Here is a 23,758-nt window from a genome sequence, read left to right on the forward strand (position 1 = left end):
GTTTTCACTCATGACAGGAAAAAGTGAATCTTCCCTGGTACTTGGCACTGGTGAAACCACACCTCGAGTTCTGCGTCCAGTTCTGGGTCCCTCCACTCAGGAAAGGACATGGAGGTGCTGGAGTGAGTCCAGAGAAGGGCAATGAAGCTGGTGAAGGATCTATAGCACAAGTTCTGTGAGGAGCAGAAGCGGGTGTTCAGCCCAGAAAAAAAAGACTCAGCGCTGACCTTATCACTCTTCCAAGGAGGCTGAAAGGAGGCTGTAGCCACATGGGGTTTGGCCTCTTCTTGGTCTCAGGCTGTGCCAGGGGAGGTTCAGGTTGGAGATGAAGAAAGGATGATTAGACATTGGAACAGGATGCCCGAGGAAGTGATGGCGTCACCTTCCCTCAAAGTGTTCAAGAAAAGATTGGACGTAGCACTTACTGCCATGCTCTAGTTGACATGGTGGTGTTACCTCATAGGCTAAATGATGATCCGAGGTCTTTTCCAACCTAATTGATTCTTTGATTCCTTTTTTTTTTGCCGTGTTTTCCCTCTCTGAGACAAGTTTGAGACCTCTTTGATGCCACTTTCCTCATATTTGAAGTGTCTTGTTTCTTATCTCATTCATGCAATGAGAGAGGCTGCACAAATGCCTCACCTTCTGTGTGGGGAAGAACTGAACTTTCTTGTACAGTACTCGGGAGGCCCAGCGGCCTCCCACACTCCCGGTTCGGCTCCCCGTGCCCGGCTCCCTCACACGGCCGGGCGCGACACTGCGCGCCCTCAACGCGCACTCCCGCCAGCCGCTCTGCGCATGCGCGCTCGGGGCGCGGCGGCCGCGCTCCCCTCGGCGGCCGCGAGGGCGGGGCGTGCCCGGGGCGGGTGCGGCGCATGCGCGGCGCGGCTGAGCTGTGGCGGCCCCGCGCCCAGGTGAGGGGCGTCCCGGCCCGGCCCGGCCCGGCGGGAGGCGGCGGCCGTGAGCGAGCGGTGGCGGCCCCGAGCCCCGGGCCGTACCTGCTGCGCCTCGCCGTGTGGCGGGGCGGCGGCTCGGGCCCGGCAGCCGAGTGGCTCGGCCCGCCTGCGCGGGCTCTCCTCGTGCCGCAGGAGTCTGGCGTGTGGGCCCGGGAGGCGCCTGGGTGGGATCAGCGGGAGGGGCGGCCCTGGACGACGGCGTGGGCTCCCGGCTGGAAAGGCGGTGCGCGGCGGAGGTCCCGCTCGCCGGGCCCGGGCGGGCGGCGCTGGCCTGGGGATGGGCAGGAGGGTTCTCACGCCCCTGCCCCTCGGGGGAGTGGCACTTCTGGTTTGTTTATTTTCGGCTGTGGTTGTGGTGTGTTGCTTTCTTGTGTGAGAGAAGATGGTGTGTCGGCCCTTCCCAAAGCCTCACTTGATGCAAATCTGCCAGATGAGGTCTTCTTTCTTTATTTCTAGCCCTCTTTCTGTTTCTTGTTTCGGTTTGAGGTGGTTCTGGCTTTTGGGGTTTTATTTTAGATTAGTATTTTTGCGTATCACTTTCTTAAAAAATAAGTTTGTTTTGGAAAGGGCCATGTAAAGAAAGCGTGGATCTGGACTTAACCCACGTCTTCCATTGCAAGGATAGCATCTAGGTTGCGCTTATGTAACCATGTTTGTTCCCTGCCTGTTAGTAGGCAGGCAGGTGTGACTGAAGATGGAGAGTAAAAGTGATGCAAGTAGCTGCTTGAGGAAATTTCTTCTGCTGACCATTATTCCATCGTCCTTGTAAAAGACGGTCATACTCCCATTTCAGGATTCAATACTGGTACTAAGACTCAGGAATTTTGGAGCACACTTTTAACAAAGTTGGCAGGACCTGAAGGAGGAGCTTGCATTTTGGCATGGATTATTCCAGAATGCCTGTTGCAATGTTATTTGAGGAAGCTTGTGCTGGATACTGCTGCTAATGGACTCCTGAGTTCCTTTTTTTTGTACTTTAAATATAAAACTTAACATTGACACGTAACTTCAGTGGGTTAGTTTATAGGAAAATAATTTTTACAAATAATAGGAGAAATAATTTTGCACTTCTGTCAGTTTTCTCTTAGCCAATTTCTCAATTACCTCCTTTAAGTGAAGCAGAAACTTAGTCTTACTAGATACTGCCTACCCTCAGGAAGCAGCTGAAGGTTGTGACAAGTATGTAGTGTGGGAGGCCAGAATGTTACTACATTTTTCTGGTTTTCATAGCTTTAATTTCAGCCTTTCAGTGTTTGCATTCTGGGTGTGGGCATTTCTAAGGCTCTGTCTCCCCTAGGAGTGTATTGCAGTATGTGTTGCTCTTTTAGCAGCATAGATTTCTTTAGCTCCCAGTGTGTTCACTGATCACTCATTCTTTTCTCTGATGACTTACTCTACTCTTGAGAATGGAACAAACTGTGTTAGCAAAACCACAGCTTTGCAGGTTCAGCTGTACTTGTCGTAAGAGCTTCAGCCAGCACAACTGTCTTGTTTTGCAATTCAGCCCTTGAGACAGCAAAGCTTTCATTAGATAAATAATGCCCTGGGTAATTTTAGTTCTTGAAATAAATGTTGTTTATGAATAGCCTTAAATTTTTAGTTTGTCTTACTTTTTGGGGTGGAAAGACATGTCCAATACATTAGCTTTTGACCTAAATTTCACTCTTTCAGCATTTTGAGATATTAAAGTCTGCAGTTAGCTCACTGGCAGTGTAAAAGGAGATATGCAGCTGTCCTCCATTGTTATCTGATACTGATGGAACGTTCTTTAGATGCAGATGAAGTCCTTTTTTGTTCTTAACTTTTTTCCAGTGGAAAAGGTGTTAAAAACTGCCCACGGCACTATGGAAGCACTCAGACACAATAGTTATCTGCTGGCATCCTTGAGGAATTGTTGGGCAAAGTGACTGAGATGAAGAGCTTCAACCATCGCTTCAGGATGGCGGCAGCTGAATCTGACAAAGACTCCGGATATTCAGGTTTAGATAAACACTGTTACCTTTTCTGTGTGTTACCGTGCTGAGGCTGTGCTTTAGTGATGGGTAACAAATCTGAGTAACCCCTTCCAGTTTGTGTCTCTTTCTGTGCAAGATAGGTTTCAATCATCCTACCACCAAAGTCTTTTGACGTGGAACATTGCCAAGTTATAAAGTTCATCCTGTGAATTTGTTTGGAATGGGAATATAGAGTTAATGGAAGAATCCTCGACTTTAGAGTCTAGTGGAGATGTCAAAATTACTTTTTGTTCTTTGCAGTGATGAATGAATTGTTGGATTATGCTGCCCAGTGTCTCTTATGATCTGACCATGTTGTCAGAGCCTAATAAACGAGAGAGCAATGGTTATAACATCAGTAAAATAATAGATACGGTGTGCCATTTTAGTACTCAATGAAACTGTGCAAAAATGACCTTTAAACAAGAAAAAAAAAAGCACTTCTACGAGAGATACCTGCTTTACTGGGTTTTAGATAGAAATTTCAAGACACAAAATGCCTGCATCACAAACCGTGGATGTGCCAATGCTGGAGCCTGTAGTGCTTTCCTGTATCAGTTTTTCGAGCAATGCAACCTTCATGATACTATGCAGTCCCTTGGAGACTAAATGCAAAAGAGCAGAAAGCAATAGATTTTTAGGGGAGAAAATGTCTGTATAAGAACTGACCTGAAATACAAAGCCTTTTATTAGAGACTGTCTGACAGCTGTCATAGTGGCTTTAAATTTGCTAATATAACAGAACTAAACTCTGTTGTTGTTTGTGGCTTGGTTGAAGGAGGCAGAGTGTTAGAACTGAAAGGCAGTAGTAAGCATGTTGCATGTGGAATAACTAACAGCTGAATTGTGCATCTGGCAGATGGAAGTTCCGAGTGCCCAAGTGCTATGGAGCAGACAGACTCCGAGGATGTGCTGAATGCGCTGTGTTGGAATGCAGAGGATGGGCCTTGGCAATGCCCGAGGACCACAAGCAGCTCCTTTCCTGCACTGTCTCCTATGGTTGTGATGAAAAATGTGTTGGTTAAGCAGGTAGGGAAGAAATAATATCTTGAAAAATATTGCATGTTCTTAATTTCTTTAAAAAAGATTTTTCCTTTCAAAAAAGATGTTGCAGTCCAGAAAGTAACTGGTAATTTGCGAAGTTCTAATGTGATTCTCTGTTCTTTTGAGAGGCAGCTGGAATCACTAAGATGGAATGTGAAATAGAGAAACTCTGCTCCATCTACTAAACCTCTTTGTCTCAAAGGAATGCCCCCAAAATACATCTTCAAGAATGTTATGTGAATAGCACCAAAGATTAAACAGAAAAGGGTAATTTGCTTTTGAAAGCTGCTGTTGTCTTTTTCATGCAATAGAGATGGTGAAGTAGGATGATAGGTTTGTTTCCTCATTCTTAGGTTCTCAAGTGCTTCATATGTAATGGGAAACATTAATCTAGAATGTTATAAATGAAGAAGTTAAGTCCTTATCTGAAGTTAGCTGTGGTACTTCTACTTTAATAGTTGTTTATGTGTGTTCTTCAGTATTTTTGTGATGTACAGTTCCCCCAGCACATCTGTGAGACCCCTGTGTAACTTTAACATTTTTACAGAAGGTAGGAGAAATCCAAAGTACTGTCATGTTATTAGACCTCCTGCTCTGTACTCACTCAGTTTTGGAGCACAGCAAAAGTTCTTCAATTTTTTTTTTACTAGAATACTTCTAAAAATACAGTGGGAAGGGGTAAAAAGAATATAGATCCTGATTCTTTTTCTACTGAATCTGTTATGACAACAAGCAAGAGCTAATCTTCACTGTTAGTATTTAGCAGATTATGCAGTTGTAGGGGAGGTGGTTCTGTTCTCTGAGCTTTATCTTGATAAGAAACAATTTTATTTTATAGTCACATTCCTAGATGTGTGGACAAAATACTGTGTAAACAAGTGTTGAAGTTTTTATAGATAAAGTCAGGAATAGGCAAGCTTCACCAAAGGCTGATAGCCTGTGGCCCAGAGCTCAAAAATGAAGACATTTCCTGCACTGATTCCAGTGTTAAACTCCAAGCTGTGTTGCAAATAAGAAGCAGCAACTAATAATAGGTAGCTTATATAGAGAGAGATATAAAAAAAACCCAGCCACATACACACACATGCATATATATATATATGTTAAAAACTCTGGTAGTATAGCAAAAAGGAAGTTTGACAAGAAAGAGTTGGAGATGGATAAAGTGACCACACTTGGTTCTCTTGAGCCATGCATCATAATATCGAACTATGATTATATGTATGATTAAAGATAGTAATGTCAAATTGAAAAACGTTTACTACAATAAATGAAAGCAGCAAGTCTAGGTCAGAATAATAATGGAATGTCCTTCTGCCTTTCATCATTATGAATGCCTAGTTAGCTCAGATGTTCGTCTTTTTAAAATGATCTTTTCACCACAGTGTTCAGTTGGACTTGCTGAACCAAAGGAAAAAAAGCACCATCCAGTTACTGTGGTTTATTTGTTCTGGTTTCAGTTTCAATCAGCATCATCCTTCTGTCTTGGAACCACTGTGATCTGCTACAGTGGTGGTTACCTGCTGGCCCAGTTTCAGAATGTAAACAGCTAGCAGTCATGCTGCTAAAAAAGAATCAGGTGGCAATTAATGCTCTAGAACACAGTGCTGATTGTGATAAGGTTTCTGTAAGTCTTGTAAAAGTCTTTAATAAGTAGGGAGGCTTTTTAGCCAAGTAACACTGATATGTCCGGAAGTTAGCTTTCATAGCTTTCATTAAAAATGCAACAAAACACACAACAATTTGCAGAGTTAGTAAAATAAAAGTGGCCTTCTCTACTGAAAATGAGATTTTGATTAGGAGAACAAGAGCACAGTGCTATGTGAGAAGGAAAAGAAGTACAGAGATAGGAAGAAACAAGAAACCCAAGAACAAGATAAACAGTTACTACAGCTCTTTTGGCCTCAATGATTATGGGGCTCTGCCATGCTAGGTGCTGTTCAGCAGTGCAGTAAATGTCAACTTCTGGCTCCAAACCCTTGCTCCTTAAGGCTACATGTTCTGTCCTGTGTATGTTTAGCTACAGTATTTATATACTTCCTCATTCCTTACATCTCCAGATACTTTTCTTTTGAATGTTCTTTCTTCTGTGTTAAGGTAGTAATATTTATTTTTACAGGTAGCTGTTCTGTACCCCTATTCCATAAACACCTTGCCCACTGAACCAAAGAAACATTGTGTCAGAGTAGGTAATTGAATCTTATCTCCAAGTCTCAGTGTCCTAATCAGTGGGTAATACCTGCTTTTGGTAAGTTCCAAGTCCTTTACTGGGGGAATGGACTTTAGCAAAGCATGTTAGCGTTTGCCAGTTTAAAACTTACAAGACTGATGGAAAGGATGTGGATTTCAGATGACTTAATATAGTACTAAAAATAATAAGATGTATTTATGGTAGTTACAAACTGCCTTCAGCAGGCCTGCCAGTTGTGTTCCAAGTTGTAAGGAATTGAAAAAGAAGCTGACAATATATTAGTGTAATTGTAGCAGTGATGGCTTAAATATGTTAAGAAGTGAGATTTTGCTTTAGAAAGAAATAGTGTCTCTTACTAGACCATTTGATGTCTTTGGAGAAAAGCAGTCATGTTTTTGGCCAGAAGATCTCATGAAGATCTGTAGTAAGGTGTTGGAGGAATAAGAGGTAATTTCTTGTAAAAATGGATGTTTTCCCCTATTTTCCAGAGTATGGTTTGTGGGAGGGAATAAAGCCTTGGGCATTATTCTTGAAATAAAATGCTTTTAAGGTTTATTGGTGTGCACTGTTTCACCAGAGGTACAAAGTTGAACTCCTCTGGGCTTACCACAGGCCTTTCTCCTTTCATTGGTTATATTCAGCCTTTTATTTTTTTTCTGCTTCATATATATATTTATGATGTATTCTGTTTTATATTTACTGAAACCATGTATTGTACTTCAAATTACAAGATTTCCTGAACAGATGTTGTGTATCTTAAATAACCATTTCAAAATCTTGCTATAAAGATAGATTTGAGATTTGAGTTGCTATGTTTCAACAAAAAGGGAGCATAAATTGTTCCTAGAATATCTGCACAGTCTTTCCTTGACTCTTAAGATATTTCATAGCAGAAAGCTTAATTATTTTTCAGCTTTCCTGTGCACTTGCAGTTTGACCCCAAGTCTGGGTCGAATTTTTTAATGAACATTTTACAATATAAACTTGTACTTTAATACTCATTTAGGAAAGCATATATAAATTCAGATTGAATTGTTTTTAAATAGATGTGCTGTTGCATAGTAAAAGGATTATGGATTACAGCTTTATTTCCAGTGTTAGCTCCATTGTCAGAGAAAGAGAAGGATGAGTTTGATAGAAAACTCTTCGTAACACATTAATTGGACAGTATATATAAAATGTGGAAAAATGGCACAGTTCACCTGTTAAAGTTTGTTTTTATTGTCTTCTATAACACTTTTGTAAGACTTGTGGTTTTTCCCTGTTTGTGCTTCTCAGGGGAGTTCATCACAGCTCCAGTCTTGGACTGTGCAGCCATCCTTTGAAGTGATTCCAGCTCAGCCACAGCTAGTGTTTCTTCGTCCATCAATCCCACCTGCCATTAATTCTCACCCTGTTGGGAAAAAGAGAAATGATTCCACTAATTACCTGCCCATCCTGAATTCTTTTCCCAAAATAGCACCACAGCCCTGCAAAAGAGATCACTCCTTTGATCTAGAAGAATGTCAGGAAACCACTTGCCATAAACGACTCTGCACAGAAGCACCCAAGATGGAGACTTCTCCTGTACTGATGAGCACAGGCTTGCCTCCTAGTCCTTTCTCCCACCTACCAGTTAGCTTTAAGACCCCTCAGGATTCTAGCCAGCAAAGTTCTTCAGCTCTGGTGACAAGTGGAAAACTGTCAGCTCTTCCTGGATTTCATCGTGTTTCCAGTGATGCTCAGAAAGTGCCAGGTTTGACTCCCCTTTTGCCTTTTGGAACTCTGCAGGCAGCAAAGTGCACCTTTCATGAGAGCGACAGCGCATCACAGACTGCAGTGCCTTCTGCAGTGTGGAGCCCTCCATTGATACCAGAAGAGATTTGCACTGCCCCTGAGCTGCTCTTGCAACAACAAAGCAAGTGCAGACGCTTTCAGAATACTCTTGTTGTGCTTCGCAGGTCGGGGTTGCTGGAAATCACTTTAAAAACCAAGGAACTCATTCATCAGAACCAGGTGACGCAGGCTGAGCTGGACCGGCTGAAGCACCAAACACAGCTTTTTATAGAGGCAATAAAGAACAATGCTCCACAGTCATGGGCAGAGCTAGAAGCATCTCTAACAGGATCTGATAAAGCTGATAGCAACCTTGAAGACCCCACTTATCCAAACATGTAGTAAAAATGTGCATAGCTGTTGGTCAAGTTATTTCTGTGCCTCCTTTTTCCTGTCTCAAACTTCTACGTGAGCATTTTTTGAGTCCAAGATTTGCAAAGTTGTGTTGCCATTAAGTTTGTCTTCAGAGTGAGCTGTGGGACTGGAATAGCATGGTGGGTTCTAGACAGAACGGGTACTTAGTACTGCAGTGTGACCTTGAATTTCGTGCTAGCTCTGTGTAATTCCTTGGACTTCAGAAGGCTGTGCTCTGCTGGCATGTTCCTATTCTTGGAGACAGTCATTTGCAGTATTCTGCAAGCATCTTCTTATTCCCATCTTCAGATAGTTGTGTCTGAGAGTGCAGCAGCAGAACAGGCCCCACTGTTGGGCCATCACCAGTTACAAGTAGGTGGAGGAGTTGGTGTGGGGTGAAGTAAGTCCTTCTCCCATCCCCTTCCTTCTTTTTTTTTTTTTTTTTACTTAGCGTAGTCAGGTGAATGTAGTGAGGGTGGGAGGTGTGTCAGCTTGGATAAACTTGCTGAAAATTTTATCTACTTATGTGTGAACTTCAAAAAGCAAACTCCAAAACATTTTTCCTTCAATACAGATTGATATCATTCCTAGGCTTCTTGCCTTGAGACATTGCTAACACCACGCTGTGCATAAGATGACCTTGCTAGCAGAGAGCCACAGCAGTCATGTTACAAAAGCTGTTTTACAGACATTTATTTCATTGCAGTTATCTAGACACTTAACTACATCACACCCTGCAATCTGAAGGGTTTTTTTCCCAGAGGAAGTTTATGTAGAAAATTGAGAACAGCTTTGTCTAAGAACATTTAGGAATCTGGATCATCTGTGATATATTCCTTTCTGTGTGACGATGTTTTCAAAAACTCATGCTGTCTACGTGACGAGCTATTTGATTACTTTTATCATCTGTTTCAGATTGTTAAAAAAAAGAAACTTGAAAGTAGAGTGGATGTCTTGCTAATTTGTGGCTAGACCTTTACATTTTCTGATGCATCTAGGAATATGTATTGCAGAAGACTGTAGAGAATACTTTTATAGCCCTTCCTGAAATAGATGGATTAGAGAAATTGTAAGGGACTTCTGTCTTGTAAGGGATTTCGCCCTTTTTACGCTGATGAAAAGAAATGCTTTACATGTCTTAGGAAGTCGAGGCATGTGAGTCCTATTTGTATAACCATGGGCCTGGAGAGAAATGCTGTGGCAGGGTTTGCTCCAGTGGAGCTGTAGCCATGCCTTTCATGGGATCCTGCCTACCTGCTGAAGACTGGTGCAGTACATGGGAATTGTTTAAAAGTGTTCATACACTCTGTTCTGGCATTCGTTTTTTTAATATACCTGGTGCAGTTGTGATACTACCATGTTTCATAACTCACAACCTGGCAATATAAGAACTCAGCCAGCAAACCCAGAAGGCAGCACAGTGCAATGAAATAATATAGAACTTGTCCTATATTATATAGACACAATCTATCAGGTGTCATATCTGCACCAAATGACATTTGGCAGGATTGATGTGATGGTACCTTAGTCCACTTATGGAAGAAGATATTGTTTTGATCTGAACTTCTTCCAAGGAGAGGAGGCAGTTCCATTGGTCAAATACATGTGATGGGCCTAGAGGTGTGAGGTATGAGAAAGTGCATAGGATATTTTTCCTACTTTTCCTGAAGTTCTTATTCTACCCATTAAACAGAGAGAAGAATATGAAGTTCAGAATATGTATTTTTAGGAAGCGATTGTCCTAGAAAACAAGATGATGGGCTCAGGGTAGCTAGAGATGAAAAGGAAGCAGAAAAAATGAAGTCAAATCATAGCTGTTCGAGACAAGGAAAAATGAGTCTACCAGTGACCTTCTCCATTCTATTTCCACTGCTGTAATAGAGTATAAAGGAATGAAAAACTTGCTTTGCAGGGCAGTACTCTCTGACTTAGGGAGACTTAGCTGGTGGAAATCTCTTGTAGTCCTTATAGTACCACACGTACTTTTTCCCTGACAGTATGGAGGGTGGGCTGAAGTGGGTGTGCTTACAGCTAATGGGCCTTTCAGCTGGTGTAATTTGTATAAATATATGTTCAATAAATCTGTGAATAAAGTCCAGCAGCTGGTTAGAAATCTCCTACCAGGCATCAGTCCAGACTTAAATAGTATTTACTGAACTGGAAAAATCCACACTGGAACTCATACTTAAACCTGGGGCTCCTTAGGAAGCATATCACAAGATAATGGAAAACCTTAATTCAACATCTAATAAAAAAAAGGATGTTGAAGGTCTCTGATGATAAATATGTCATCAGATACCATTCTGTTCAGTTTTCTTAGTTGCCTTTATTCCTGGGAGTCCTGATAAAGCTTTAAAACAATAAGGGCTTTCCTTTCCTGGCTGGAATGTAATCAAATAGGTTAGCTTGGAAATACATTTGGAAAATTAGTTGACTTCTTCAGGACCAGGATAAATCCAGATTCTGGGAAGGATCTGAAAGTGGTCCAGTAAATTTGAACAGAAATGTTATCCTCTGAATGGAAACTGTAAGCAATGAATTCACAGGTTTTTTTGATCGTTGAAGCAGCAAGACTTGGTATTAAGAAGTTAGCTGAAGACAGCTGCCTTGATCTAATCAGTCAGATGGCCTGCTGCAGCTTCAGCTGTTGCTCACAACTTACAAGTGGGGTAGCTTGATGGGTCAGACAGACTGGGTTTTGTATTAAGTTTTAATAAATGTTGGTATTTTTGATTACTTTTACTATGTCTTTTTGAAATTCTGCTGTTCTAGTTGGAATGTAAATATTTTCTGTACTTTCACAGCCCATTGCTTTGTTTGAATACAGTAGCCTAACACCTCTGTTATAGAACATGACCTTTTTGCTAAAACTTTACAGAAATTGACTGTGAAATATGAATGAAATAAAGTATATACTTGAAAAGTTTGTGGATTATTTAATGCTGTTGAAAGTGCTGCAAAGTCCCTGGTTCCAAAGCATGCTTTAAATACAGCTCCACAGCAGCATGTTGCCCATGTGGGAAAGTGCAGATACAAAAGTGATACTATGATGTATGTCTCTGAAGAGAGTCACGTGAGCTTTAACAGTATCTATGAATTAAAGGGTCTCTGGGAGGAGCATGAATAGAAATAGGCTGTACAGAACTCTAAAAATACACTGTCGTGGGTGACTGCTGCCATAGATCTGTCATGAACAACCTGGAAGGATTTTTCCATTTCTGAGCTGTTGTCTCCATGATGACTGTACATTATGCTCACCGTCTGTGCAGGGTGAACTCCTACACTGAGTCTTAATCCTGTCAGCTGGGTATGCAGAAGTTTGAAATTGTGAAGTAAGAATCTTGGCTACTGAAAGAATTACTGGAGTAAAAAACGTTACACTTGTGTCTTAAAGAAAATTCTCCAACTAAATCTGTATACCAGCTTTTCACCAAAACACATTTCTTCAAAATGTGGCTGTCTTTACGTGGTCTTTTCTTTTGTTCAAACATGACTCTTGCAGGGAGAACTAGGCACTCGTGCCCAAAACATCCAGCAGCCTTGTGCCATGAGATCTTGTCCTAAGATACAAGAGATTCTGGTCAAAGCTCTTACTCAGCACCAGACAAGACAACTTGAACCTCATTGCCTTATATCCAAAAAGGAGTGCCATCAATTGGAATAATTTTATTTCCTGAGACTAGAAATTCAGTGTTTGCAAATTCTATGTTCACAAAAGTATAAATACAATTCAAGCAGGAAATTGTCAGGTTTCTGTCTCTTCTGACTACCTTTTCCTTTACATGGTTAAGTTTATCTGCAGTATGTCAAGCCTCTTCACCTTTATTTTGCTGAGGCCAAAAAAATGAATTTCTTCTTTCTGGTGCATTGCATCTGTCTTGTTTTTCTTTCTCATGATAAAAAAAAATCTGAAAGGAACAGTACCCTGCAGGCTTGGGCTGAGCAATCTCCTGGCATGCAAAATTTCTGGCATCCGCTAGACTGAACATAACATGCTGCTACTGCTTTAATTTTCATAATTTGTAGTACAGAAATGTAGGGTCCCTCCCTACCTCCACAGTTTTGCACTCTTGCAGTACCTAGGTGATGCGTCTCTCAGGTAGCAGTGTAATGCAGCCATATAGTCCCAACTGTATTGCATGGCCCTATGTGTCCAAAATGCTCATGCCCACTTCTCTTCCCTTTTTAAATCTACCTCCTTCGAGGTATTTCCATGAGAAAAATGTAACCATTCCAGTGTAATCTGATTGGGAAGGCAGAAGGAAACACCATGTGTTCAGTCTGCTCTCTTGCTGAGCATGGTTTCCAAGACTTCCTCAAATTCTTGTTTGAACTAAAGCTGTTCTTAGAAAAAGCATCCTGCATTGATTTGAAAGCTCCTAGAATTAAGAATCCACCCAAATTGTTGAAAGTATAATTACTTACTATTAAACACATGCCTCTTGCATTGACGCTGAATTTGTCATCTTTCTATATCCAGCTGTGAGATCTTTTGTCATCTGCTAAACTGAAGTGCATAGTGTGACACTGTTTTCACTCTAGGCATTTACAAACCGAGCAAGTCACTCTTCAGCTTTCTTTTTTTAAATACGTAAATAGACTCAAGTCCTCTGGATCCTCTGTGGCGTTCTTCTTTGGATCCTTTACAATAATCTAAATGCATTTTTAATTGGAACACTAATAGCAAAATGGTTAAGAATTGCTAAAGGAATTGTACAATATTAACTCTCTCTACTGCTACTCTACCTCATTTTTGTAACAATCTTGGCATTAACATCAGATTTGAAGTATAAATAATCCCTGTGTCTGTTGCTCTTGTGGTTAGGGAACCCCTGATCTCTATTTTCCACATTCCTTTGAATGCAGTTTGCAGCCATAAAACAAAGCAAGCTGATTTAGGAAGGGGCCAGTTGTATTCATTAGTTTTCTGTGCTTCTCTCCTTTGAAACTTTTTCATCTATAGATTAGATTTGAAAGGTAGTTTTATCTTGTATTTCAATTACTGAAAATAATAAATAATTATGTTATAGTAAATAATCAATTTTAAAAATAAGGATAAAAGATTGTGCTTAATGGATGTCAGTATACAATTCAGAAACCATAGTTGCAACATATTTCATACTAGCCAGTTAATTTAGTATAAATCTGTCTTCAGTCTGTCATGTGGCACACTTTTAAATGCCCATCAGTAGTATAAATACTACATGTATGTTGGCTTTGTCTTCAACCAATTTTTAATTCTGGCTGATCAATATAAGGAGTCAGTTTTATCTGACCAGCTCTGTTTCTTATAAGCTTGAGTAATTTCAATTAGTTTTGCTATCTGTGTCCTGGAATGATCAAAAATTACAGGTTATTCCATTATTTTCTTTCCATTTCCTGCTATGTCAATTTAAATAAGTCTACCTACTCACTGAAAAGCTGATGCTGTATTAGTTCTTTCCTCGCCTCAGTCCTCTGAAATCTTTCCTAGAAGTGTGAAACTCATTTAAATAGTATTGGTGGTCCAGAGAGCTTCTTGATTAGCTCTGTCAAATTTTCAGTCACAACTTACTCAGACTGGCTTAATTTAAAATGCGTAATAGCTGTTGTTTGAAATGTTCTGAATTACTTTTTGAAGTGGAAATCAAGCTATGTTATGATCTGAGAGGAATAATACATCTTTTTTCTAATTGCTCAATAGGAATTCTTGTGAAATGCTTTTGCCATTGTGCACTGCAGCATTATAATTTTTATCTTGAACTGAAACGCTGCCAGTAAAGATTTCTCCTGCATCTCATACATATTAAGAAATGGAGGAAATGGACTTTCCAGGGCCAAAAGGGGAATTTCATCAACTTCTTAATTGTTTTCTTCATGTTCTTATTGTGATTAATTTAGTTAGTGGCAACTGAAATGCTTCTTGCCATGCTCACTTAACACAATCTTACTTTTTTCCATAGCAGTAGTATGGACTTTCTTTTTAGGCCACATTCTTAGGCCAGGACTAAGAAATCCAGCAACAGACAGAAACCAAATCCTTAGTGTTTTTTAGCAGATAGGAATGTTTGAAAAATCTGTATGTTTGCAGTGGAAAACTCAGGTGTTTTTCTTTTTAAATGAAAACATCTTTCGGGCTGAAAGCTTAAGTGTTTTTGGTGTTAGTCATAGCATTCATTTTTCAGTGAAATCTCAAGCACTATGGAAATAGTCCGGAGGGTGGGAAAAGGGGAAGATACTATTTCTCTAAAGAAATGAGGTAAACCTTCATCTCCTTCACCTGGATTGTTTTGGGTTGCCTGTACCAACTTTGGTACAGGACCCCAAGAAACAGGACCCCAACTTTGATGAGTGGTTGCACCACCTCACACTGATGATGCAGAAGCTCACATAGCCAGTCAAAACTGCTCAGCTGTTTGCAATGGCAGAGGAGGCTAATAGATCCCGAGTAAGTGAGGATGAAACAGCATCTCCTAAGAAAACCCCTGGCTTAGTGAGTACAATTTTTTTGCCCTAAAAATTCTACTTTAAAAAATTTAATGATTTTGTTTGGCATAAGACATCATGTTGCTGGATAGGTCTGTTCAACATTTGCCAGAGGAGAGTTCAGTGCAGTGACTATTTTGTGAAAAGGGCAGTGTTTAGTGTGCAAAGTGTGAAATATGAGTGGACAGTGGGAAAGCTGTTTTACCTGGGGTAAATGTTAGCAGTGCCTATTGTTTATGTTCTTGCTAAGTATTGTCTCCCATGCAAATGATAATATTATACATATCCAAACATGCCCAGAAGTCAGAATAGGATAGTCTATATCAAAAGGGAAATAGTTTTCAGTGTTCAACATCCTATCACTAACCATGCTTGCAGAACATTTACACATTAATGCTGTTTTAGAACATTCTGAAAGGGGGATGCTGAAATTAATTGTATGATAAATGGCCAGAAAGTATTCCAAAACATTTGATTGCAAATTGATCCTTATTGTACAAGGATGAAAGTCTGAGCTTGATGGTAATCATATAAATTAATGCGCCTCCAGATGCATAATGGGAACTGCAGCCAACCCAAACTGGGACAGAGCAGATTTGCACTGAGGTCTGTTGCTGTAGTGCTCCTGGTGCTGTGCAGTAGCAGCGTTTGGGTAGAGTGTTAAGGGACTGTAGTTAAGATAGAAGTTGCCACTGAGAGTGAGATGCTGGTGCACAGATAAACCAGTGGCCCTGACTACCTGCTAGCAGTTCAGAAACAAGCTGGGCGGTCTGAGCACACACCTCATGGACAAAGCCTCTGTTTCTTTGAAACACTGGGATGCAAAGGTCAAACTTGCCTGAACATTAAAATTGTTCCATTTTTTTCACAGCCCAACTTAAAACAGTGGTGTTAGGAAAAGCAGAGTGATACACTGCCTCTGCCTGATCCTGAAGCCAGTGAAGTTATAGAAAAGATAATTGCAGTTTTAAAGGCTTGCTTTTTTTCAAAGTCCACTGCTTCTCCAGCATCTAAACACCTACCAGCCTGAGACTACAGCCATCTGATGTGAAATGTGTATCAGTGAGCTTTGTTGGGTGAGTGGAGGAAGGTGGATGCCTTCCATTCTGGGGGGCAAATGATCTGTTGATACCACTTTTCCTGCTTCCCACTTCCACATTATAACTTCTGTTTATCTGCAGATGAACACCTCAGAGGGGTGCCACGTTGTTGCTTCACTGCTCTGGCAGTCAGCTCAGTAACAACCAAGTGCTCAGTAGCCACACAGACATTCACTATTTCATAAAATATAATGACAATAACAATTACAAGCCACTGCCTATCTCTCATATTAGTTTGGGGAACGGAGGAAAATACTCCATTAATCTCCACACCTTAGATTATCTTCGGGCATGCTTTTGTAATTTCTTTATCACACCCTGTTCTGATGCAAGATCAATCCTTAATACATCATTTTCCAGGAAATGGGCTACTACATCCATTTTAGGCCCCTTCAAAATATAAATATGATTAAAAATAAGTCTCAATTTGCTTGAGATTATTTTCTGTTTGGGATGAGAACAAGTATAGGAGTACTCAGTTCTTCTTGGATCTTCATACATTTCCATTGTACCCAAGCTCCAGGTGAGAACTCTAACCTAAGCACACATAACAGCATGAAATTGATACTGGCAATTGTGTTCACACTTAATGTCCTACAAGTGCCATGAGCACTGACTATCTAACATATGCTTTTGAACTTCTTCCCTATTTTGAGATTTACCCCAATCTCTTTCTCATTAACTCAAAAAAGATCTTGATTAACATGTAATATTTACAATGTGAAGCATCAGCTCTCAGTCTTACTTTAGAGATTACTATCAACATTTCCTTGGCATGAGAAATTATTTGTTTTAAATCACACACTGTTGTCAATGGACTGTAATTTTCCATTGCTCTTCTACTGTCTAAATTGTCACATCAGGTAGAAGATAAAATAAGACAACTTTGAGTGAGGGATTGGTTGCCATATGGCTGACACCTAAAATCTCAGAAATTTGAAGAAAGTGTAAAAAGATGAAGTAAATTCCACAAAATTAATCCCATAAGTAGGTGGCAGCTGTTAGTAAAGGAGAAAGAGCAAAGGCAAAGGAAAAGAATATTGAACACCAATGTTACCAAAGATTTTTCTCACGGGTGCATGAAAATAAACTTCAATGTAACTGTCCACACAGTAGACCAGTTTTCCAGGTTTCTTTTCAAAAACACTATTTTTAAGCACAAAGATTTTTCCCCATTTGATTTAGATATATAAGCTGAAATGTATCTTGGTTGTGAAGAGGAACTTGCTGCTTTCATTGAGTGCTCCTTCCTCTCTTCCAGCCAAAAAATATGCTGTAGTTTTAAATTTGTTGCTTTAATCCCACAAATCACACCCACCTCAAAAGCACTTGGCACTGGCATTGGTACTGCTGCATGAAATAATTCAAACAATAACATATGGCTGGAATCGAGATGGCCCCAGGCTCAGTTTCTTGTTTCCCCTTGTAGAAGGCACTTTTATCTTCTCAGCTGTAAAATGAGAAAAGCCAAACTTCTTCCCTATTATAAAGTGCTTCAAGCTTCTTGTATAAGAACTGGAACAACAAGTCATGGCTGTGGGCTATCATGGTTCTGATGCTAGATTTTCTAAAGGCTGAGCATTTTTATGGTTATACTGACCTACATTTTGTTTCATGTTAATAGATTAAACTACATACTCAATGGGTTCATTTCCCTAATGTAATTCCACAAGTGAGTATAGAGACTGTTTTCTTATGGTTTGGAAGAAAGAAAGAAAGAAAAAATACAGCTTACTAAAATCTCCACTTCTATTGCCCATCCAAGGAAACTTTTTAAATATCTCAAGGTTGATAAGGATAGAGGAATGGATAGAGTGCTGGCTGTGTTGCAGACACTAAAAAAACTTTTTGTGGTGTAAACATACATCTGTTGTGCCCATCCATCATGCATTAATTTATGCCCACTCATGTAAACCTCTTCATGTAACTGTAATAATGCAACACATGAAATTGGGGTCAAAAGCCTGGAGACTTATCAGATGTCACATTATTCTATCTGAAAAGATACAGTGTTTGAAATCAGAAAACTGCCCTCAGTGCAGTCCTGGAAGTCACTGAGTACTGCAGTCTAACCAGTGTACCTGGAAAACACATGAGTAAAATGAAGGGTGTGAGTAGTGCAGCTGCAGTTATGGGATTATGTCTATGCTAGAACCAAGAATATGCTCAAGTCTTTTCTCCTGGACTAAGACACAGTTCTCTACTACCTGTAGGACTGAGTGTTTTCATTATTGTCTTCATCTGTGAAGCTTCTGTCCCACTTGCTTTCATGTGTTTACACGGTTTGCACAATTTTGTTGGAGAGGTGCTGAAATTTGTCAGAGCCTAAGGTAAAAAGGATCAGGACTTCTAAGTACTGACTTTTGAGACAGTGTAATTTTTAAAATAATCTCAGATGTCTTCTAATCTATAGTAGTGCATTAATGAGTGGAATTTTTGTATGCCTTGGAGAATCTTTAAGGTCACATTCTTGCCTTTTGTGCATCTATATAACCCAGATGATTCAGCCTTTCTCCCAAAATTCACATTTGTTAAAAGACTCAACATTTGGCTAGTTAACTGCAAAATCATTACTTTTTCTGATGTAGTGCTGGAGACTTCTGACCATCAAGAGTAATGCTTCTTATGCCTCAGGGACTTCTTGGGGAGTGGAAATCTGTACAGGCTCTTAACACTTCAACTGAAATATGAACTTTAATTTTAGGCTTTTGCTGGAAATCTAAATTATGAATTGGATACATTTCCACTGGGGTTTCAGTAAGTAAATTTTATCAAGGAAGTATAAAAGGTCATTCTAGTTGACTCATAAATAATAGTAGCTGAGCTAATGAAATGTCTGCTTTCTCGTCTTTGGTATTTTCCACATACTGTAAAGGCCTCCCAATTCTTCCATGTAAATCTCATCTATATGACCTGCTGTGTTTTATCACAGATGTTTCCATGTATTATTTGGAAGGCAGGGAAAAAGAGTGAGAGTGAAGAAGAAAAAGAATAACTGTCTTAAAATTATGTCAGAATTCAAAGTGATCTTAAATCTTTTATGACATCTCAGTTTTCATGTGTTTATGTAGCTGCTCTATTTGAGAGTCTTGAAGTCTTGACATCACCAGAAATTCTTAGCTGGCAGCATTTTTCCAAACCAAATGAAAGTTGTGTTATAGGAAATTAACACACCCTGTTAATTTCAAGGTTAAAAAAATTCAAATAGAAATATGTTTTCTTCAGTTTATACAGAGAGTGGTCATTATGATGGTCCATAAAAAAGGGTAAAAACATAAGCAGCTTATGGGTATCTCTTAGTCCTAAAAATCTGAGAAATAGCACTGTAACCCATCACTGAACAAAAACTACTTTAGAATATAACATTGTGATATTCTCGGCCTTCTCTCAGTCACTGCTGAAGCATTTACCAACAGAAGCCATGTGGGAATCAAGCTCTAATGCCATGCTTATGAAGAGAAGACCAAAACTCTGTTTCAACACATATCACCTATATATAACTTTATTTACACAACTATTTCTGTTTCATGTTACTTTTATTGAATGAATTAACACTGATATTAATAAATATTTTGAACCAAGATGAGATAGCAAGAAGTGAAACACAGAAAAGGATAGCTTCTCTTGGATTACACTTGAACAACTGTCTACGTAAAAAGTAGACAGAAGCTTCTCTGGTTTATTTCTCCCACTATGGCTATTTATTTTTCCAGCAACAGCAGGCACTTCTCTATTCACTGTTCTTTACCTTCTTCATTCTGCAGCTCTCTAGATTTGAAGATTTCAATTCTCTGACCTAAGTTTATTCCAAAAGCTGACAGTGGAAGAGCTGCTGTTTGGAAGTGTTTCCTGAAACGTCAATGTATAATTTCCTTTTCTTAAACTGAACATTGTTTCTAGTTGATGCTTGTTTATCCAACATGAATTATTTTTCTCACCCTACAAAACACATGGGTGGTTGTCACCTTTTCCTTACATCCACTTTTGTTGTAGTTTCCTGAGCTAGATAAATACAACAGTTTTTAAATCTTACTAATCCATTTCTCAGCTTCTTAATTACTTACATAATTTCTTTGAACTTCGTTTGGTTGACTTATAAAAGCAAAGCTGAATATAATATTCCATTTCTTTCTGCATTACAGAATGATGGAAAAGGTTTATTGTAATTTTTTGCTTCAAGTCCATATGCAGTCTAAAATGCTGCCATCTTATTCTGCAGGCTCATCTCAGTTTGTCCTTCATGCTATAATTTGCAGGCTGGCTTGGCACACTCCTTCACTTATTTCATCCTTTCACAGAAGATGGTAATAGCTGATTGGATGATGTTGAACAAGTTTTGGCCAAATTAGTTCATGAGGAATAGTTAATAGACAAAGTCAAAAAGAGATAGTCAAGGGGAGAAATGTGGTGATGGCCTGCAGTCTGATGTAGCTGGATCTGAGGGGAAGTTTCTGTCTTACAGGAAAGATCCTTATCTGAACTAGGGGGATTCTAGTGCCTATTAACAGCCTGGATAGTAACATTTTTTCTGAGCTGATGGCACCTCTTGCAGCAGGCACTGGCTCCACCCAGGCTGGCTGTGCCTCCAGCTGCATTGATTATACAGTCAAATTTCTGACAGGCCTCTCTATCCTGAAGCAATGGAATGATCTGAGCTGATGGTGGGCTGAATCCATACACCTGGAAAACACTCCAGTTCTGGTAGGCAGAAACTACGTCTTAGAGTCTGATTTGAAATATCACCTTTTCTCCTGGCTTGAAATTATTATGTTTCTTGGAGCTTTGTTCCAGAGATATAAAAGAGATTTTAAGTGTCCATGAACAGTACAGCTTTACCTAGGTAAAATTTTGTTGCCACATTTTTCTTTCTTAGGCTTCTTTCAGTAGCTTCATATTCACAAATGGACTTATTTCCTTGGATGATTAGTGACAAAGGGAGCATAAAAGAAGACAGCAAGAGCCATCAGTAAATAGCAGTCTAGTGCACACTACTGAGAGATCAGTCCAAAAGATTTATTTCATACCTGTGCTGTGGCTTGAAGAGAAAAAGAAAAATTACTTCTCTTGACAAAAATAATCTCAGTTAAGTTTTCTGTAGTGTAATAAACTGCTTGGTTAATCAAGGTTTTCTCAGACAAATCCATCCCACTGAGTGTTTCATGTGTTCCTCAGAGAAAAAAAATCATAATATCAAGGGCAGCTGCTGGGATGACCTATGCTGGTCTTCAGTCCTGAGTAAACCACTCAGTATAGCACTGGATGTTTTGAGAGAACATCTAGTGACAGCTTTAAATATCGAACTTGGTGGACATTGATAAAGAGCTGATACTTGAAAGCTGTCAGTAGGGGGACAGGCTCTCCAAGCCTTGAAGGACTCAAAGCATTGATCTTAGCATTGAGTTCTTGGGAATTCTTAATTAGTGAATCACTTTCTCCTTTAGGTAATGCTATGTTGTTTTTTCTCAAAGCAACTTTCGTAGCATCTGGACTTAGTGGGGCTGTCTGACTTTGGCAGTTCATGTCCAGACCTGCAAAGATTGTTTCTGTTGTACTGCTCAGCAGTTTCCTCCTGGCAATTATGAACCATTAGGAGTACCAGCTGATAGGTCTCTTTTTTGCCTGTCACTAGCCATGAAGCTCCTCTCTGGTCTCAAGCAGTTCTGGATGATAACATAATTCCTTGATAACAGCCTGTGACAGGGCTGAATTCAGCAGTTCCTTGTTAACTCCTAGGGACTCTTGTGTGGGTCCACTGTGTTAAATCCATTGCCCACTGAATATATAAGATTATTAAGGGTATTGTGTTGACAAACCAATCTATTGTATTTTCAGCAGTCTGATGGTACATAGGTTTAGGTCTTCATCTCTTCTTGTCCAACACAAGCAGCTAAAAGACTGAGATCATGAAAATCTTTCAGTTAGGCACAATGATTTTGAAATGACTGGTGCTAAAGATAGACTGAGCAAAAGAGCTGAAATACAGGACAGAGTCTGTGCATTCCCCTAAGCTGGTGGATATACAGTAAAATCAGTAGCAGACAAATGAAACTTTGGCACACAGAGCTTGCTACTGCCCCCGTCTTGCCTCTTGTGAAGTAAACTGATCAACGTGCTCCATTTATTTTTAATTGATAGCAACTCTGAAACAACTATTAAGGTGACTGACAACATGTTTAAATGAGGTGCAGTGTGACCCTGTATATTGACTCTGCATGAGCAGGGCGGACCCTGTGAGAAACTGCCAGAAGCTTCCTCCATGTCCAGCAGTCAATGCCAGGTGGCTCCCAGATGGATGTGCTGCTGACTAAGGCTGAGCCAATCAGGAATTATAGTAACATCTCTGTGATAATGTATTTTAGAAGAAAAAAAAAGTTGTTGAGCAGATGTAATTGCAGCCAGAGAAGTGTGGGGTGAAAATACATGACAGGAACCACTCTGCAGGACACCAAGTGGAGCAGAGGGAGGAAGTGTTCCAGGTGCCAGAGCCAAGATTCCCCTGTAGCCCATGGTGACAACTATGGTGAGGCAGCTGTCACCCTGCAGCCCATAGAGGAGTCCTCTATGGGCTGCAGGGCTACAGAGATCCACCTGCAGCCTGTGGTGGAGACCCACACCAGAGCAGGTGGATGCCTGAGATGAGGCTGTGAACCTGTGGGAGGTCTGTGCTGGGACAGGCTCCTGGCAGGAACTGCAGACACATGGAGAGAGCAGCCCATGCTGGAGCAGGTTTCCTGGTAGGACTTGAGACCTCGTGGGCACCCACACTGTAGCAGGCTGTGCCTAAAGGACTGTATCCCATGGAAGAGTGACCCATGTTGCAGTAGTTCATGGAGAACTGTTACCCATGGGATGGACTTACATTGAAGACGTTTGTGGAGGATTGTCTCTCATGAGAGGGACCCCACACGGGAGCAGGGGAGGGACTCCCCTCCCTGGTTGGCAGCAGAAATAATGAGTGATGAACTGACCATAGCCCCCATTCCCCTTCTCCCTGCACTGCTCTGGGGGAGAGGTGGTAGATCTCAGGAAATGGGGAGAGAGGGGTGGGGAGAAGGTATTTTTAAGGTTTGTTTTACTTCTTATCATCCTCCTCTGATTTTGCAAGTAATAAATTCAATTAATATCCCCAATTCAAATCTTTTACCTGAGATGGTATTTGGTGTGTGATGTCTCCCAGTCCTTATCTCAACCCCCGAAGCTTCGCTTTGTTACATTTTGTCTCCCCTGTCCAGATGCAGAGAGGAGTAGTAGAGGGCTTTGGTAGGTGCCTGGTGTCCAGCCAGGATCAACCCACTACACACTTGAGAACTTACAACTTTTATTTGTAAACATCTGGGCAGATTAGAAAAATCTGACTGCAAAACCCCTAAGAGACATGGGACTGGTGTGCTGGAGCTCTGACATCGTTTGCCAGTTACATTCAGTAACTGAATTAGCCAATGCTAAAAGCTCTTTGGTGTAATGAAGACAAGACTGCTGCCAGGATGGCTCCATAAGAGGACTGAAGCACCCTTTGGTCCATGTTTGCTGGCTTTTGGTGTAATCTCCAAAGATTCTTTATTCCCCTGGCTTTCCGGAAAAGAGCTGGAAAATCAAAAAACCCAAATATGGACATGTCATTATTAAAGACCATCTTGCTGTTTGTCAAGCTGTCTGACATGTTTCCATAGATTCAAATATCTAGCAGGACACAGAGACTCCACATAGGTTTGGATTTTCTTCTCCTTTCCTTCGTATTGGACAAGTAAGTAATTGCTTTACTCCAACTATGATAGTTCTGGCTAGTGTTCAAATAACTCAAAGAGGGCTATATGGACTCTGCTGTTGCTACTTGTGGTT

General features: G+C 40.4%; 1 protein-coding gene across 4 annotated transcripts; it reads left to right on the plus strand.

Annotated features, from left to right (window-relative positions):
- The first annotated feature begins 793 nt into the window (after window positions 1-793).
- Window positions 794-11,277, plus strand: CIPC (CLOCK interacting pacemaker). Of its 4 annotated transcripts, none has more exons than XM_063399053.1 (4): window positions 794-914; window positions 2,769-2,935; window positions 3,810-3,979; window positions 7,464-11,277. In XM_063399053.1, exons 2-4 carry the CDS (start codon window positions 2,869-2,871, stop codon window positions 8,340-8,342), a joined length of 1,116 nt encoding a protein of 371 aa, XP_063255123.1. In that variant the 5' UTR covers window positions 794-914; window positions 2,769-2,868; the 3' UTR covers window positions 8,343-11,277. The 4 variants fall into 4 exon arrangements, with proteins under 4 accessions (XP_063255123.1, XP_063255122.1, XP_063255126.1 ...); XM_063399052.1 differs by lacking the exon at window positions 794-914 and adding an exon at window positions 926-1,284; XM_063399056.1 differs by lacking the exon at window positions 794-914 and adding an exon at window positions 926-1,179.
- The last annotated feature ends 12,481 nt before the right edge of the window (window positions 11,278-23,758 follow it).

The sequence above is a fragment of the Prinia subflava genome, chromosome 5 (genome assembly GCF_021018805.1).
Source record: "Prinia subflava isolate CZ2003 ecotype Zambia chromosome 5, Cam_Psub_1.2, whole genome shotgun sequence".
NCBI lineage: Eukaryota > Metazoa > Chordata > Aves > Passeriformes > Cisticolidae > Prinia > Prinia subflava.

Excerpts from the sequence above, each read along its gene's own strand:
- CIPC (XM_063399053.1), top strand. The coding sequence starts at position 2,869 with ATGAAGAGCTTCAACCATCGCTTCAGGATGGCGGCAGCTGAATCTGAC. Across the intron at positions 2,936-3,809 it reads CAAAGACTCCGGATATTCAG|ATGGAAGTTCCGAGTGCCCA; the intron begins GTTTAGATAAAC and ends TGCATCTGGCAG. Across the intron at positions 3,980-7,463 it reads AAAATGTGTTGGTTAAGCAG|GGGAGTTCATCACAGCTCCA; the intron begins GTAGGGAAGAAA and ends TGTGCTTCTCAG.